General features: G+C 56.0%; 1 protein-coding gene across 7 annotated transcripts in view; it reads right to left on the reverse strand.

The window, feature by feature from the left end:
- Positions 1-2036: 2036 nt before the first annotated feature.
- Lrrc4b (leucine rich repeat containing 4B) overlaps positions 2037-17857 on the reverse strand; it is a 30246-nt gene continuing 14425 nt past the window's right edge. For 6 of the 7 annotated variants that reach the window (XM_047527083.1, XM_047527080.1, XM_047527082.1 and 3 more), the window contains one exon: positions 2037-4379. In XM_047527083.1, coding sequence (XP_047383039.1) covers positions 2544-4379 — 1836 coding nt within the window. In that variant the 3' untranslated portion in view covers positions 2037-2543. The remainder of the gene's footprint in view (positions 4380-17857) is intronic. The other variant, XM_047527079.1, reaches the window with a different exon arrangement.

The following is a 17857-nucleotide window of genomic DNA, read 5'->3' on the forward strand; positions in this document are numbered from 1 at the left end:
GCTTGGGTTGGGAAGAGGAGCCAGTGACAGGGACTCTGGGCCCTCAGCTGGTCCCCTTGCTCCCAGGTTCTCATTTTCTCCTCCCCTCCCCACCTCCCTTAGGTGACAAGGTGGGTCTGGCCGGGCCCCTGCTTTTCCCCAAAGGCAGCAGGGGCTCCAGGTCCCTGGCTCAGGCTCGCTGTGCTCGGGCCACAGTGAGTTCAGTGTTCCCCAGCCCCATGGAGGGGGTGCCCTCTGCACCCGTCATCCCTGGCAAGACCCACCTCCCTGCAGCTCCCCTTGTCCTTCAGTTTACCTTGACTTTCCACCCTTCACCCCCCACCCATGATGCCACCCTCCCCGTTTCCTCCTTCTCCTCTTGTATCCCTGCTCCCCCGTCTGGCCTTCCCTCTCCCCACCAGCAGCACATCACAGAAGAGGAGCCTGTGCGACCTGGAAGTCCCCCGAGTGCCCTGGGGATCAGCCCAGTCCCTGTGCCTGGCCTGGCGGGCCTGGCACTGGAGATGGCTGAGCTGCGGCAGGCCTGGCGCCCTGCCCTCCCCACCACCTGGTACCGCATTGTTGCCATGGCAACCAGGATCTGCACTGAAAAGGCCTGGAGAAAGCATGAAAGACCCAGAGCTAGTGGCCCTTGTCCCAGGTGGACCTATCCAGAGGAGACAGGCACAGCTGACAGGGCCACAGGCCCAACCGTTGATGCAGGGGTGGTGCTGTCCCCGAAGATAAGGAAGGAACTCCCTCTAAGTGCCCGCGGAGGGGGAAGAGATAAGATGCTGTGGGCACAGAGGAAAGGGGGCAGGCGCCAGGAATGCAGGGCCTTGAGCAGACGCTCTGGGGCACACAGGGGTGGTGGGGGTTTCCTCCTTCCCCACCTCCAGCAGCAGCCTCACCCAGGGGCTGGAGGGTCCCCCATGGTGCTCAGGGCTCTGTGTAAGGGGGCAGCGGGGGAATGGGCTGAGCCAGAGCTTGGGGGCTGAGCCAGAGCTTGGCAGCTGCCCCTGGTCCACATCTTGGGCTGCCAGTGGGGGAGGGGCCCTCATTCTCTCTGCCTCCTGCCACTTTTGACCACAGCCCTGGGGACTCCAGCCCTCTTGAGGTTGAACCTGGGAGACCTCGTCCCCCAAAGGTGTCACCTACCCCAGCCCAGCAGCCGCCCACTGCCTGGGCCAGCTCTGCTTTCCCTGTGTTTATCCTCTCTGGATGTCTCCCCAGAGTGTGTCCCTGCGTCCAGCCCCCTTCTACTTCCCGGGCACCTGTCCTGTCTCAGCAACTCCCTGATGTCCCCCAGGCCTCATGCGGTTGGAGCCACCCTCCTGTCACACCCACCCACACCAGCCACATGCCCTTTCTGCCACCTGCTTTACTCCCCAGCAGGCTTGGGGGAATCTGCAGTGGAGACCCACCTCTGATTTGGACCCTGTCGTGGGTTGAGTTGTGCCATCCAGAAGGAGAGAAGTTGAAGCCCTGACCTTTGGAACCTCAGATGTGGCCTCTGATGGCAGGTTTCCCGGAGGTTTCCCTGGAGGTGGGGCTCCTAATCCCGGACTACAGTGGCCCAACGTGGAGGGCAGAGTTGGACACGCACAGGCACATACAGCGGACAGGCGATGTTTCCACACAGGGGAAGGACTTGGGGAGATGCTGCAAAGCAAGGCTGGCACCTCATCCTGGACTTGCAGCCCCCAGAACTGACACAATACGCTCTGTTGTTTTAAGCACCCACCTGTGGTACTTGGCAGCCCTAGCCCCCACGTCGGCCGCTGTGCTGAGGGGTGCGAGTGTGCGAATTCCCAGCAGAGACCTCAGAAGGGCCGCTGGGTGTGCAGAAGGACCAGCCGGGGTGCACTGGGTGACGGCGAGGGGCCTAAGACCACCTGGAGGAGCCGGCGGGGTGGGACCTGCGAGGCTTCGGTTCCACCCCCTCATTCTGGTCCCCACCCACATCCATTTTGGTTTTGGTCTCCTCCATGCTTTCATGATAAAAAAAAAAAAAAAAAAAAATCTTTTTTTTTACTTTTTCCGTGTTTTTTTTTTTTTTTTTTTTTTTTTTTTTAAAGTAATTACAGAGCAGGTAGTCGTTGACGCAAACCTCCCTTCAGTATCAAAAGAGTCTACGGGCACGAGGGGCTGGGGCGCGGACGCCGCCCCACCCCCAGCCACCGCGCGGGCCGGCGGCGGGGGGCGGAGCTCAGCGCGGGGGGCAGCCGGGCGTCTGGGGGCTCCGGCGGTGTCTGTCTCTTGGGTCTGGAGGGCGGAGGAGTGGGAGGGAGGGACAGGCGTCAAACTGCAAAAAAATGAACCGTAAAAGGAGGGTCGTTGGGGCAAGGGGAAAGGGCACCCCTCAAAAAAGCTCCTCTCCCCTGGAAGGCGGCGGGCGGGACCGGGTCTCAGAGCGCGAGGAAACGCGCGGGCTCGGCCACTTCTCCTGGATCCCGCGTCCCCTCCCGCCACCCGGCCGGGTGGGGGCGGGCGAGGGGCGCGGAGGCGCGCGCGGGGACCCCGCCTGCCCGGTGTCTGGCCGGGGTGCGAGCCGCCCGCCGGCCTCAGATCTGCGTCTCTTGCACGTTCTCCTTGGAGCCGCTCTTGAAGAGCAGAGGTTCGTGGATGGAGTTGAGGCCGGCCGGGCCCTTGCCCCCGCAGCCCCCACCGCCGGGGTTGCTGCTGTAGTGCGCCTTGAAGGCGGCCGCCACGTAGTGGTGGTGGTTGAGGTGGTCGCGCTCCAGGGCGGGCAGGGCCAGGTGGCTGTCCCCGCCCACGCCAGCCCCGCCCGCCACCGCCGCGGCGGCGGCCACCGAGACGGCCGAGGCCGCGGGCAGCTCGTCCTCCACGTTGATGATCTCCACGGTGCGCGTGGGCCCGTGGTGCTTGTGGAGCTGGTGCTGCTTGCGCAGCTTGTAGAAGGCTACGAGCATCACGGCGGCCATGAACGTGATGGCCACGAAGCAGCCGATGATGATCTTGGTGGTCTTCATGACGTCGTCCAGGTCCTTGAGGGCGTTCTCCGTCACGTCCGTGATGGGCACCGTGAACGCCTTCTCCGTGGGCCGTGAGGAGCGCGGGGCGGGCGCCGTGGTGGACGAGGAGGCAGGGCCAGCCGCGTCCCCGGGCCGGCCCCCTCCCCAGACGCCGTCCGTCGTGGGCCCGGGTGGCTCCTTCTCCGTCCCCCGCGGCTGCAGGGCCTCCTCTCCAGGCTGTGTCTCCAGGGTCTCCACGGTCACCGTAGTGAAGTAGGTGTAGCCACCACTGCCGCCTCCGCCCCCCGCGCCCCCGGGGCCGCCCACGCCCGCGCCCCCCGCGGCCACGGGGTCCACCGCTGAGACGTTGAGCGTGGCGGAGGCCGTGGTGTTGCCGGCCGAGTTCGTCACCATGCATGTATACTGGCCCGTGTCCTGCACGGTGACGTTGGTGAAGTTGAGCGTTCCGTCGTGCAAGACAGAGATGCGCACGCGGTAGGAGCCGTGGGTCATGAGGGTGCCATTGGGCGTCAGCCAGTTGACGGAGGTCATGGAGGTGCCCGTGCGGCACTTGAGCTCCGCGGCCATGCCCTCGGTGACATTGAGGTCCGTGGGCGGCTCCACGATGACCGGTGCGTAGCAGGTGAAGTGTGACTGGTCCAGCTCACCGATGTAGCGGCCCTTGAGGCCTGCCGGCGCGTGGCAGCGGGCGCAACACGTCGTATTGCTGGGCACCGTCTCCTTCAGCCACCAGCTCAGCCAGAGCACGTCGCAGTTGCAGTGCCAGGGGTTGTGGTTGAGGTGCACCCGCTCGAGGCGGTGCAGGGGTGTGAAGAGGTCGTGGGGCAGCGACATCAGGTTGTTGTGGGACAGGTTGAGCTCCTCCAGCGACTTGAGGTCGTCGAAGGCGTTGCGCTCGATGGTGGCCACCTGGGCGTGCATCAGCCACAGCTTGCGCAGGCTGGTGAGGCCCTGGAAGGAGCCCGGGCGGATCAGGTCCAGCCGGTTGCCCGACAGCTCCAGCTCCTCCAGGCGCACTAGGGCGGTCAGGTTGGGGATGTCCTTGAGGTTGCACATGCCCAGGTTGAGGTAGCGCAGGTTGACCAACCCCTCGAAAGCTGCCTCCGAGATGTACTCCAGCCGCTTGAGTTCGCCCAGGTCCAGGCGGCGCAGCGAGGGCACGCGGTTGAAGGCGTAGGAGGGGATGCTCTCGATGGGGTTGTTGCGGAGCCAGAGCTCCCGCAGCTTGGACAGGTACTCGAAGGCCTGCGTGGGCACCGTCGTAAGCCGGTTGTCGAACAGCTCCAGCGTGTTGAGGCTGGGCAGCCCGTTGAAGGCGCCCACCTCGATCTTGCGCACTAGGTTTTTGCTCAGCTGCAGGATCTCCAGGTGCCGCAGGTGCTTGAACGTGTCTGTGCGGATCACCTGGGGGTGGGGAGGAGAAAGGGATCAGTGATAGTGACCATCACACGGGCGCCAAGTGCTGGCAGGGGTGTGGAACCACCGGATTTTTCATAGTTTACTGGTGGGAGAATCAGATAATGCGACCACTTTGGAAAAGAGACTATAGCTGCTGACAACGTGAAGCTGCTGCCACGCCCCCGCCACTGCGCTCCCGGGCTCTTCCTCAAGAGTAATGAAAACAGATGTCCACGCAAGAGTCGGGCGTGGGTGTTCACAGCATTTCGGTTCATTACAGCCTAGACTGGAAACCCCAGATGTCCACCAACGGGTGAACAACAAGCTCGGTGGTTTGGCTCCACAACAGAGCCCTACCTCTCCCCTGCAAGGAAGGAACCGCGCCCCCCACGCTCCCTCCAGCCTTAAGCCGAGCAGCGGAAGCTCCACCAGCTATCCGGAGGCCTGATGCCACGCTCCAGGGGTCCCCAGTGGGTGTCTCCTGGAGGGCGTGGGGTGAGGGCAGGCTGGGAAGGGACATGAGGGAACATTCAGGGGCGATGGAAATGTCTGTTGGGGTGGTGGTTATGTGGATGAACGCAACTGACAAAACTCGCCAACAGTACACTTAGAATGGGGTCCCTTATTATATGTAAATTATGCTTATTGTAAAAAATAATAAAAGTCAAGAATAGGAATACTAGTAGCTAACAAGCCTTGAAAATATATAAGTACTATGTATAGTACTTATACTATATATAATATATAGTATAAATAGTATACTATATAAATGTATATATGGTATGTATACTATATATAATATATAGTATATATACACTATATATAATATATATAGTGCTTTGTAATATACATGTTATATATGGGTAATATCTCATTTAACCCTCTTAACGACCCTATGCCATAGGTAGGTACTATTAGGAGTCCTTACTTTGCAATGACAAAATTCATAAAGCCTTGAAAGCCAGATTTTTCATAATGTTGATGCCAAACTCCATGTGAGACTATTTGGTTTGTTTCTTTATTTAGAACTGCAGTGCTGGGATGAAACCCAGGGCCCCATGCACTGAGCTACATCCCCAGTCCTTTCAATTTTAAATTTTAAGACAGGGTCTCACTAGGTTGCCAGGCTGACCTTGAACTTGTGATCCTCCCACCTAAGCTTCTGGAGTAGCTGGAATTGTAGGCGTGCACCACAGCACCTGGTTTATTTAAAACTTTTATTGATCTCACTTGACTACTGAAACATTTCACTATAGAAACATTTCCATATTTGATCAGGAGTATAAGAACACTAAGATTTTATAAAATATATGCTGTATATTACCACCTTTCTAATATGAGAGTGCCAAAACACATCTGGCCTCAAATGTTTTCACTTGAGGGATTATGAATGAGGCACACAGAGAGGTTCATTGACTTGTCCAAGTCTACACAGAAGGGAATGGTAGACTTGCCACTAGACCTGGTACCAGTATCCAAGCTCTTAGCTCCTGACCTTGGCTACCACTTGTAGGGACTGGGACTGGGGATCACAGAACTGGGGCATGGTGGGCAGTCCCACAGGATACACTGAGAAACAGAAGGCCGCACAGCCATTAGATCACATGTTTGAAGCCTAATGACATCGGATGCTTGTCTACAATATTGAGGGGTGAGGATGGGGAGCTCCAGATAGCATACTGCATAATCACAACTTCATAAAACCAAAAATTAGGTATCTGTCTACATGTGCCAAAAGAGCCTGGGAGGAAATCCTCCAAGCTGTTCTGAGTACTCAACTCCAGCTGTTGCAGATTATAGGCAATTTTTTTCTTTTGTTATTCCCCCCCCCAATGAACAAAAATTACTTTTATAAAAAGCAGGAATAAAAACAAAACCAAAAAAAAAAAAAAAAAAAAAAAAAGCTAGAGAAAAAAAGCTATACCTGAAGGGCATTCAGCATAAGAAATGTAACATTCTTGGCAAAGCCAGTCACAGAATGAGGATAGCGGGCACTACTTCCACCCACGGGGCGGGTAGAAATACCATGTGAACCACGTGGGCATTTCCTAGATTTCCTAGATCCATATGTTAAAAAAAAAAAAAAAACCAAAAAACTAAACAGGTGAAATCAAGTGTTTTTGATTTTTAAATTGACACATTATTAAAACGATTATACTAATACATTTATTTAATCCAATGTACCAAAAACATCCTTTTGCCCATGTTATCACGATGGAAACTTATGGATGAGACGCTTGCGTTCCAAAATCCGGCATGTTTTGCACCTTCTGTGGGTCGCGTGCAGTTCACGCCCAAGTATAGATGACGCAGGTTTCCCAGGAGCCTTCTCTGCGCCCCACGCCCCATGATGCTTTATGAATACAGTTGTGCCTTATCCTCCAGCGGCCCTAAGAACAAGGACTAAGACCATCCCGCTTTAGAAGGGAGGAAGCAGAGGTCCACAGAAACGGCTAGCTGGTCGGCAGCCAGGGCAGGGCTGGCCAGTCTGTGCCCGTCCCTACCTGGCTGTGCCACCTGCCACTCGCAGCACCACTATTCCCATTCCACGGATTTGGAAACTGAGGCCGCGGGTGTGACTGGAGTAGCAGAGCCCTGTTCACATCCTGCCTCCCTCTTCTTGGCTGTAGGACCTGTCACTTGAGCCCTCGGTGCCTCGGGGTTCCCTCCTGAGGCAAAGGGAAGCTGATGGAAGCCCCTTGGGGCGCAGGGAGGAAGATGAAGTGGGGTCGGAGTGCCAGAGCGGGGCGGCGCCTCTCATCACGTCGTTATTGTTATCATTTTATTGGCGTGTAGTATCCAGTACCATGCCCTTGAGATTTGAGCCCTGGGCCTTTCTGACCCCAAGCCGCATGCACCGCGCCACCTACGGAGGGAGACCCTTACTGCTTCGCTGAAAATCAGCAGCGTAGGCCGGATCCATCCCGGTGCGCCCAGGCCCGTCAGTCCCCTGCCTGTTCCTGGGCCTGTGATTCCCGCTACATCGCAGCCTCTCCATCCCCACGGCAACAGAGGAGTCTGTTTTACCTTAAGATCCCCTGACGCTCCTTGCCCCCAGCCCTCCCGGGCCTCCCCATCATTCCTGGTGCAAACCCACCCTACACTGCTGCACACCGACGCCAGGATGCCTGGAGACGGCACCTGCCCTGGCGCAGCTGTTCCTGGAGGACCCTCCCCTCCTCTCCCGCAATGTTCCCTCCCTCTCCTGTCCTAGCCGCTCCCTGAACACAGCAAACTCGCTCCGCCCACCCCCGGCCCTGCTGCTCCCTCTACCACCTTTTCTGGCTATCTCCCGCTCCCTTGACACCCGGCTCCAGTGTTACCTGCTCCAGAGGATGTCCTGCCCCCACTTGGTCCCATCTGCCCACCCCAGTCTGGTCAGGGAACCCCAACTCTGGGCCCCCATCTGTGCCGAGCTGGCTGCTACTTCGGTCTCACCCACCAGAATCTAGGCCCCTCCAGTAAGGAGAAGGGCCGCCTCTGGGCCACCGGCGTGGGGTAGCTCCCAGGCACTCGTGGTGTGGATCTGAAAACAGCCCCTTTTGGAACAACCCACCCGCCATCCCCCCTTTAGTGCTGGGGGTGGAACCAGGGCCTCCAGCATGTCGCCTGCCTTCTGTCCCTGAGCTGCACCCCCAGCTCAGGGGGTCCTGATTGACGCAGAAACCAGATTTCCCGAGGACATGGAAAACAGCCTGGCACTTGCCTGCTGAAGGATTCTTTGCTGCCCCCGGGGTAAAAGAGGGACAGGAGATATATTGAGGCCCTTAAAACTTTGCAACCCTCAGGTCCCGCTCAGTGGTTTAGGGGCACAGTGAGTGGAATCTGGCTAAGACAGAAACACAGACCAGGAGGGACGGCGGGTCCAGAGCCCACTGCGAAAGGCGCTGGTCGAAGTCTCCCGTGGGCCAAGCGCGGGCAGGGTACCAAGTAGTCACTTTCATGTGCCTTTCTCCTCTGCTGAAAACGTCATATGTGATCACTTGAGGGAAAAATTATAAGAAAAATCACTCAAGAGAATTAACACATATTATCTGATTGGTATAAACCTTCTGCCAGTCTATTTTCTGTGCTGGGATATGTTTTCCAAAAAAATTTTTTTTCAGAAAATGTTGAAGATGTAATATACTTTTCAGGGTCCTACATTTCTCCCTAATAACATTATACCATGAGCATTTTCTGATTCATGAAATATGCTTAAAAACATAATGTGACTTTATGGAATTCAGGCCCAGGGCTGTGCCCACTTTTGGGCAAGGAGTTGAATTGAGAGGGTGGTCTTTATTTTCCTTAGTGCATTTCTGCTTTTTCTAATTTCTAACAGTGACCCCTGTGCTGGGTGGGATACTCAGGAAGCCGGTGGGTCCTGAGGGTTGGTGAAAGTCCCCAGCTGGCCATGGCTGTGCCTGAGTGAGAGGTGGCGCAGTGGGCATCTCTTGGGAAGGCCAAGTGGGGCCTGAGAGTCTCCGTTTTTGAGCTTAGGGACCCCAGCTCTGCCCTGGTCCTGTTTACCCCTTAGTGAGAATATCTCAGGCAGACCCAGCTGGGGGCTTCTCATAGCCCATTCCCTTGTAGGCTTGTTCCATGGGATGCTGAGCAACAGAAATCTCATGATCCAGTTCAGCAGGAACCTGCCCGCCTCCTCCCCGGCACATGCGTGTTGAAGTTCTATGAAGTTGGGCCTGGAGAGCCGCCTTGCTCCGCTTGCTCTGGGTCCCCAACCCCGGGAGCCTGCGCAGGATGCCTTCCCCCACCCTGGGAAGCCCCGCGATGAATAAATCAGGTGCTCAGTTACTGCTGCTGTTAATGGTAATGACACCAGGAGATCAGTGATACGAGGAGCAGCTTCTGGTCAGGCCCATCACCTGGGAGGGACAAGGCAGACTTTTTAAAGGTTGGACCCAAGAGTCTGGACAGAAAAATTGAGAGCAAAGCCGTTACTGGTCCAGGTGCCAGCAAGGGCTCCCTGGAAGCCAGTTACCCCTCCCTGGGTCTGGGTCACACTCGGTGGACCAGGTCCTCCCCAGTTCCCAGCAAGCACATGCGCCCTGCTCCTGCCCCTTCCTCCTTCCAGGCCGCCTGTTCTCAGTGAGTCCTCTCCAGCCCACGTTCTCAGTCCCAAGCTGCTCTGCAGCCCCGAGCGTCGGGTCAGCCACCAGGCCTGCCCCTGCTGCCTCTTTGGGAGGTCTGCAGGCCTCCATCTCTTCACCTCCACAGCCCAGCTCAGATCCATCCTCTGCCCCTGGACCCTGCCTTCAGCCTCCTGCCTGGCCTCTGGTCTCTTCCCTCCAGTCTGCCTTGGGGGTCTTGCAATCCCCAGAGCTGACCCTGACTCTACCCTCCTCTGGACCCCTCCAGAGTTCCCCAGTGCTCCCAGGGAGCCCTGCCTGACTGGCGTCTGCCCTTCTCTCCCTTCCCTCGGAATGGCCCCTCACTTGCAGTTCCTCACTTCAGATACCCCACAGGCGGTGCCAGTTCCTGGGCCATCTCGCTGGGTCTTCCGCCTTCGCACACACTGTTCCCTCTGCCTTTCCCTTTCATCTCCTGGTCTAGTCCAAAGGGCTCTGTTCCCTCAGGCATCCACTGCTTATGGATGAGTGAAGGCACTGTGGAAGGGTGTCACAGTGTCACCCTGCAGCACTGCTCTGGAGACGCAGACTACTCTGGGAGACTTAGTTGGTGCAGGGCTTGGTTCCTGTGAGTGCACTGAGCACAGGTGGCGAATGTCAGGCTGGGTTAGGTGTTCTGTGATTGTCACTCCAGCCTTTTCTTCACTGTGGTATGGCTTAGCTGTGAGGTGTCCCCCAGAAGCTCAAGTGTGAGACAATGCAAGGAAGTTCAGAGGTGGAATGACTGTGTTGTGAGAGCCTCAGCCCAATCGGAGCTTTAGTCCAGCTGGGCACAACTGGCAGGTGGGGTGTGACTGGAAGAGGTAGGCCACTGAGAGGGTGTCCCCGGGGTTCATGTGTCATCCCTGGTGAGTGGAGCTCACTCTCTCTGCTTCATGATTGCCACATCCTGAGCTGCTTTCCTCCACCACACTCTTTTTGCATGATGTTCTGCTTCACCTCAGGCCCAGAGCAGTGGAGTTGGCCATCCATGGACTGAGACCTCTGAAACTATAAGCCTCAAATAAACTTTTCCTCCTCTGTATTGTTCTTGTCAGATTTTTTGGCTCTTACTGGAGGACACTCAGTTGTGCTGATTGATGTGCCTGCACACATTTTGGCCTGGACAATGACATCAAAATCCTCAGTGGCAGAACTTGGGAGTGGGAAAGTGCTAATGTTCTGGTTCCTAATCTGTCTGCCTTTTGCCTTAAAGTCTACATGTCTGAGATTATGAAAGCAACACTGCCTTTCTTTCAGCTGTATGTATCATTTCTACTTTCATCATTCATTCTCATCTTTTAATTAGGATTTTGTTTTTAATTTGGTCTGAAAATCTCTGCCTTTTAACTGGAAGTTTAGTCCATTTACATTTGTTGTAATTACTATACTATATTTGGAATTATTCTTATAATATTATTTTTTGCTTTCTATTTCTGATTTTTATAACCTAGTCTTTCCTCTTTCTTGTCATATTTTGTTTTGTTTGAATTTCTTCTGATTCCATTTCCTCTCTCTATGGTTTCAGAAGTTATATATTTTCTCTATTTTCAGTGGTTATCTTTAAAATTTAACATGCATTCCTAAAAAGCAAAGCTTGTCAATTCAATTCTTCTGCTCTCAAATAATACAAGCCTGACTGTAAAACAAAGAGCCACCCAGGTCAGTTTCCCAGTAAAGTGAAAAAGGGAATCACTATTTGCTAGGTGCCTATTATGTGTCAGACTGTGCTAAATGCTCTGAGGTCATGATCTCATTAATCCTGTGGAAATTCTGTCACGTGGGGGTTATCAACCATGTGCCCCTGCCCACTTGCCTGTATTTGATGGTCTAACTGCTGAGGTTCATAGAGGTAAAGTCCCTTGTTCTCCTGAGCTCCAAGCCAGGACTCAAAGTCTGTTTCTCCTGAATCCAGACGTGGGGTCTCCATCCCATCTACCGTCCTAAACAGCTGGGCTGTGATGGGTCTCATGCATGCCTAGAGTGTGGCGCCCACTTGCTCAGCCATGGCAAGTGATCATTTGCCAGGGTTTTCTTTAAGAGCTGCCATGCGTCAGGTGCTGTGCTGGGCTCTGGGGGTCCGGCTGGGAGCAGGGCAGACACAGGCCTACCTTCCCAGAGCCCACGGCACTTGTGCAGATGATACCTTCCCGGGGATGGTGTAAGCAGGCTGCGGAGCTGCCTGGCTGTGGGGGAGGCAGGCCTGGGGTTCCCCAAGGCACAGAAATACCCCAGAGCAGATGATCTGAGGCCAGGGCAGGGTCACATGGTGACTGACACCTGTCCCCCACCCCAACATCTGGCCTAAGGAGGATGGCAATGTTCTGGCACACAGCAGAGGAGCCAGGTCAGGGGCCTGGGGGACAGTCACCTGCTGCCCACACCTCCAAGGTCCCTCAGTCCCCATTTGCTGGGCTCACCCCACCTGGACCAGGGTCAAGGATGCAGGCAGGATTCAGGGGAGGGGTGTGGCCATGAGTGGCCTCCCCCTACCCCCCCGTGGGGCCTGTTCCCCACTCTTCTTTCCTGCAACTTGGCCTCTTTCAGGGACTTTCTATTTCAGTCATGAGAACTGGAAAAAAAAAAATCCCACTGTGTTCTGCTGGGGCTTTTAAGAAAATAAACTGTCAAGAAATTCTTTATTAAAAATTTAACTGTGGAAGGAAAATGATTAAGTGGCTTGTTCATCTTAATGCTATCAAGAGGAATTGTTTCTATGTGTTTTGAATGTAATGAACCCATAACAAAAGTCTAGTAAGCTTACTGGGTGTTTTTTCCCCCTCGAATTTTTATATTCAAAATTTAAATATATCATTGTTTTTTCACTCCAACCATTTTTATGAGGACTTGGACTTCTCCTGTCTCCTCTTTGTCCTGAGATAAGGGATTTGTGCCTCCTCCTTCAAGAGGGATGTGCCCCCAGCCTCGCGGGGCCACTGTGGTGCTGGATGGCAAGCTGCCCCTCCCCCTCCCTCCCTCCCTCCCTCCCTCCTCCCACTCAGAACCCCTGAGTTGCCTTGTGAGCCCTCGGGGGCTAGCCCTGTCCTAGGTACCAGGTCTGGCTTATGTTTCCCCTGGAGGAGCCCAGACAGGAACTGAGCTTGGCGCAACGCCAGGCAACGAGGTCCAAGCCAGAGGACGCCGAGGGCTAGGTGCGGCTGCTACGCCTGAGCAGGGCTGGCAACTGGCCTCTGCCACCGGGGGTGGAGGCTCAGCCCTTCAGGCGCCTCCCTCCCAGGCACCTTCCCTGGCCGTGGCCTCCCTGCCGCCAGTGCAGGGACGGCTCCCATTCACCTCCTCTACTCTCTCTCCACTGGTGGCATGTGGGCAAGGGTCTGTGCCTGTCCACCCACTGGGCCTAGAGTGGTGCCTGGAACAGTAGGTGCTCCATAAATGAGCCCAGGGCTGAGCTGGATGCTGCAGATGGACCCGTGGGGGCTGGTCAGATAAGGGAGGAAGAGGCCCATGAGGCAGGGGTGGTGGGGCTGTGGCTGTGGACTGAGGCCAGTCCCCTGGAGGGCATCTGGGGCAGAGGAGAGCTTGCCCTTGAGGGAGGCGGAGCCAGGATGGAGGCCGGACAGCTGGGGAAGGGAGTCCCCTGTGAGCAGAGGGTGTGGCCCCTGGCAGGGGCACTGGCAGGTCAGGGCTGTGGGGTAGGGAGTGCCAGGACTCAGTTCCACTCCTGTTGTCAAGTCACCTGGAGCTTGGGACAGGCGTGAACTAGGAGAAGCCGCTTCTGCAGCCAGCCCGCCTGGGCTAGGCCCTGCTCACACGCGGTGATCACCGAGTGTTCTGCATTCTGTGCAAGAGCCTTACTCTCCTGTGCCTCCGTTTCCTTATCTATAAAATGGGGACAAGAAGGGAATCTGAGGCTGACACTCACTGGGGAACCCGAGGTTTGCTTGGAGCTGTGCTGGGACCCGCCTCCCTCCCGCTCCTGGGGCAGCAGGAACCTGATACAGTTGTGCTGGATAAAGGACCCGGGAGTGACTGGAAGCCTTGACTTCATTCGTGGAGGGGAGAACAGAGGTCTCGAGCCTCTCAGGACCTCAGTCTGCTCAGAGGGGAAGTGGGGGTGATATTCCTGCCACCTTCTGGGACCATCCCTGGCTGGGAGGCCAGATGGTTTTGCCAGATGGGAAGCTGTTCTGCACATTCGTTATCCTGACGGTCAAATTCTGGGCACCTGCAAGGTGTGGGCTCAGTGCTGAGGTAGGGTCTGAGGTAGGGTCAGTGGCAACTGAGACGGACACAGTGATCATAGCTCGGGACCACAGGCCCTGGGGTATGGCCAGGAGCTCACCAGAGGCTGGCCACTCATGCTCATCAGTCATCTCAGCAGCTGCCCTGCACCATGACCCCACCGAGTCACCCAGCACGGGCCAGCCCCTCCGCCATTATTTTTGTACCAGGGATTGAACCCCGGGGTGCACTACCACCGAGCTGCACCCCCAGCCCTTTTTATACTTTATTTGGAGTCAGAGTCTCGCTAAGCTGCCTAGGCTGGCCTTGAGCTTGCCACCCTCCTGCCTCAGCCTCCCGCTGGGATCATAGCCTGTGCGGCCCTATGTTCCACTTCTTGCCCTGGGTGGCATCTACAGGACTATTCCTTTTGTGACTATCTTCTGAGGAGGTCATTTAATGTCACGTTCTCTCTGTTACACAGAGAGGAAAAAGTAAATCGGAAACCCGCTTGGGGGAGTATGGACCAGTGTGGAAGCTGAGGCTGAGAGAGGTGGTGAGGATTCCCGGGCCCTGGACGCTGCTCCTGAGGGCACAGACGTGGGAGAGGAGACACACTTGGGATGGAAGCTGGAGAGGCTGCAGTTAGACCAAAGTCCTGGGAGCCTGGGAACTGGCAGCAGAGGGCGCCTGCTCCCTCCCACCCCACGGCCTCCCGCAGGGGGCTGTCCTTGACCTCCGGAGGGGGCCCTTCTCCCCACACCATTTTCTTCCTCTAACTGGGAAATGTCCTTCCAGTCAAAAACTCCAGATTTCATGCTGCCTGAGGGGATCTGTTGCTTGGAAAACGTCTCGCTAATGGGTAACTGCAAAGCCACCAGCACCTGCTTGGTCCTGCAGGCTGGCTGCCTTTCCTTTGCAGCACTGCTGTTCTCCAAGGCCTGCTGCGCTCCACCTCAGGGGCCCCGCGTTCCCATGGTAAGTGTACCGCAGCCCACCAAGCAGCTCCCGGGACTGAGGCTGCGTCTAGGTGCCGGCCGCCAGGCTCCTTAACAGAACTCCCTCAAACTCTCTCTGTGGGTTGGGCTGAGTTGTTTCTTAGGATGGATCCGTACTTGCCATCTGACCTCGTGCCGGACCCCAGGAGGGACCCAGGGCAGCCAGGGAAAGCCTCAGGTGGACCCAGGGGTACTTAGTTTAATTAAGTACGTGGATATCCAATGACCCAGCAATTTCCCCTGGGGACATATCCAGAGAAATCATCACTGGCTCCCGGGGGTCCTGGTGAGGCTCTGTGGTGGGGAAGCTGGGGGAGGGCAGGCGCTCATCAAGGGGAACTCTGCCACAGTTGAGGCCACCGAGGGGACACAATGCAGCCACATGCAGGGCTCTCAAAAGCTCAGGTCCAGTGGAATGGTGAGACAAAGAAGGCCATCCATAACACAGCTTCATTTGCATAAATTAAAAATACAGGCACACAAAGCAACAAGGAGCATTTCGCAAGAGCACACACAGCAGGAAGACCAGGGTCAACGCTTCAGGACGCCGGCTGGGGAGGGGGAGGGCGGGGAGGGAGGTGCCTGCCGGGCGCACCTTGCACCCAGCCGGCCTGCCCACTGCTCCCGCCCCAGCTCCTGCAAGGCCTGGCAGCATGTGACCAGCCTGAGTGGCGCTGGGACTGGGAAGTGAGGACAGGACAGTCCCTCGGCTTAGAGGGCTTCATCTCTGGAGGGTCTGGGCTTTTGAGGCCCCACCCGTCTCAAAAACAACTGGGGGCCCATGAACCATTGCTGATGTAAAAGCAATCCTCTGGGTTCAGTCCCAGCAGGGAAACACAAATCATGAGATAAATCCCCCATTCCACGTGTGGACACTACCTACCACCCCTGCCATGTGACAGGAGGGCATTTTAACCCCCTCTGTCCCCAGGTGGCAAGCCCAGAGAGAGGACAGGCCTGCCTTGGTGTACCCCCTCTCTGTGAGCTTGCTGGGGTCTTTGCTGCCTGTACTACACCCAGGCCAGAGTGATGGGAGCAGGTGATGGGGACCTCTGAGCTGCCCCAGGTTCTCCGGGGAGGGCACTGCGGGGACCCCCCAGAAAGATGGCTCCAGGCCTCTGCCAGGGGCCAGGACAGGAGCCCTCAAGCTCACCTTCCCTTCACCACAAGCATCTGCTAAACGCCTAAGGCTCTGTGCCAGGTGCTGGGGACACAGCAGGGAACAGCATGAGGTCCCTGTCCTCATGGAGGTGATGGTGCAGTTGAGGAACCAGGTGACAGGCAGGTAACCAGGCAACACGGAGGCTCTGGAGTCTCCAGGATTCCGCTTGTCTCTGCGGATGCTCTGGTGCCTGCCCGGGTGTGTGGGGAGGTGGGGGCGGACGTGCGGGTGAGTAAGACGCAGACTCAGGGGTAACCCTCCTCTGATCCCCCTGACCCAGCAGTCTACTTCTAGGAATTTATCCCAAGGGCAGGATCCAGAGGGCCAGACAAAGAGCACAAGCCCCTGACGGCGGGGTGGCTCAGCCCGGAGCTGCACAGGCAGCGGCAGCGCTCTGGTCCTCTCTGGCGCTGTTTTCAATGACTGTCGTTTTCTAGCACTTGGGCATCCTGTCATTTAATGAGTCCCTCTTTAACGACAGGACGCCCATGCACTGGAATACGATGCAGTCATTTAAAATGACAACAGAGAATATTTAGTGCCACAGAGAAAGATATTCATGGTGATGCTATTATGTGCCAAAAGCCAGTTTCAGAAATAGTGATTCGATTTTTCTTTCCTTTTCTTTCTTTCTTTTCTTTTTATTTTTGTTCTGGGGATCCAACCCAGGGCCTCACACATTCTAGGATTCTAGGCAAGTGCTCTTCCGCTAAGCTGCATCCCCAGCCCTTTCCATTTTGAGACAGGGTCTCACTAGGGCGCCCATGCTGGCCTCCAACATTCAGTCCTCCTGCATGAACTCCCGAGTCACTGGGAGCACAGTGTGCACCACCATGCCCAGCTCAATTTAAAAAGAAAGAAAGCCAACAGTCCCGGGTTAACCTGCCGAGGACGCGCTGCGCATGGAGACTGCAGTGGGCCGCTCGCCCGTGCTGTGCAGGGACAGCTGGCTTTTGTCTGTGTTTTTACTTCCTTGGGTGTATTTTCTCATCTTTCTAAATTAATTTGTATTCAAATTATTTAATAAATAATTAAAATGCATTTACAGATGCATAGGAAAGAGCCAGAAAGGTATTAAGCCGGAGCGTAAATGGAGGTTATTTATAGCGAGGTGGCGGACTGCAGTGATGGTTTTTCTTGTTTCCCCTTGGAAACACTGAGACTTTTTAATGATCTTGCCCTGGAGATGTCCCACTCCTGCTGTCCTCTAAGGGAGGCCCAGGCCACTGACCACGTGCCAGTGCCCACTCGCGCTCTGGGTCCACACTCTCCTCTCTGTGGTCTGCAGTGAGAACCCCGGATGGGGGGAGATGAAGACATGAGGTTCCTATCCTTTAACAATGTCCCTTTTGGTGGGTGCTTTGCGATGCAATGGACCCATGTGTGACTTATGAAGAATGCACTCGGGTTCATGGGGGCCACTCAGCAGGTGTCTGTGGGACCGAGCTACCCACTGGGCTCTCCAAGGAGAATCCAGGGCAGGTTTTTCCAGAGGTACCTGTGTGGCCTTGGCTGCTGGCTTAGGACTTGACCTCTGCTGCCCGCGGAGGCCCCCAGGGTCCTCATCTCTGCTTCCTCTACTCTAGGGCGTCCGCCATTGGCGGATCCTCTCTTCCCTTCCGGAGTGTGAGAGGCCCAGGGCAGGGCTGGGCTTGGCCTGTGCTGGTCATTGCCTAGACCAGGCTTGGCAGTCAGTGCTGGGGTGTCTGCTGAATGTCACATAAATAAATGGGGGGCATGCAGGGCAGAGAACGCGGCAGGTGCCTGGTGAGGGAGACACAGGTAGCTCAGATGAGGCTAAGCTGGCGGGATGGGGTGGGTTCAACACATAGAGCAGAGGAGGCGAACTTAACCTGTAGCTATAACCTGTTCCAGGAGGCAGCTGGTGGGGCCTTCTGTCCTGGAAGACAGTTCCTCAGCCTCGGGCTGTGATGGGTCTCAGGTTTCTGGGCCCTGGTTCTGCCTGGTCCTGGTACCACAGCCCCCAGGAAGGACTGCCTCCTTTATCCCTGAGTCTGACTCTCCCAGACAGTC

The sequence above is a fragment of the Sciurus carolinensis genome, chromosome 16 (assembly GCF_902686445.1).
Source record: "Sciurus carolinensis chromosome 16, mSciCar1.2, whole genome shotgun sequence".
In the NCBI taxonomy this organism is placed as follows: Eukaryota; Metazoa; Chordata; class Mammalia; order Rodentia; family Sciuridae; genus Sciurus; species Sciurus carolinensis.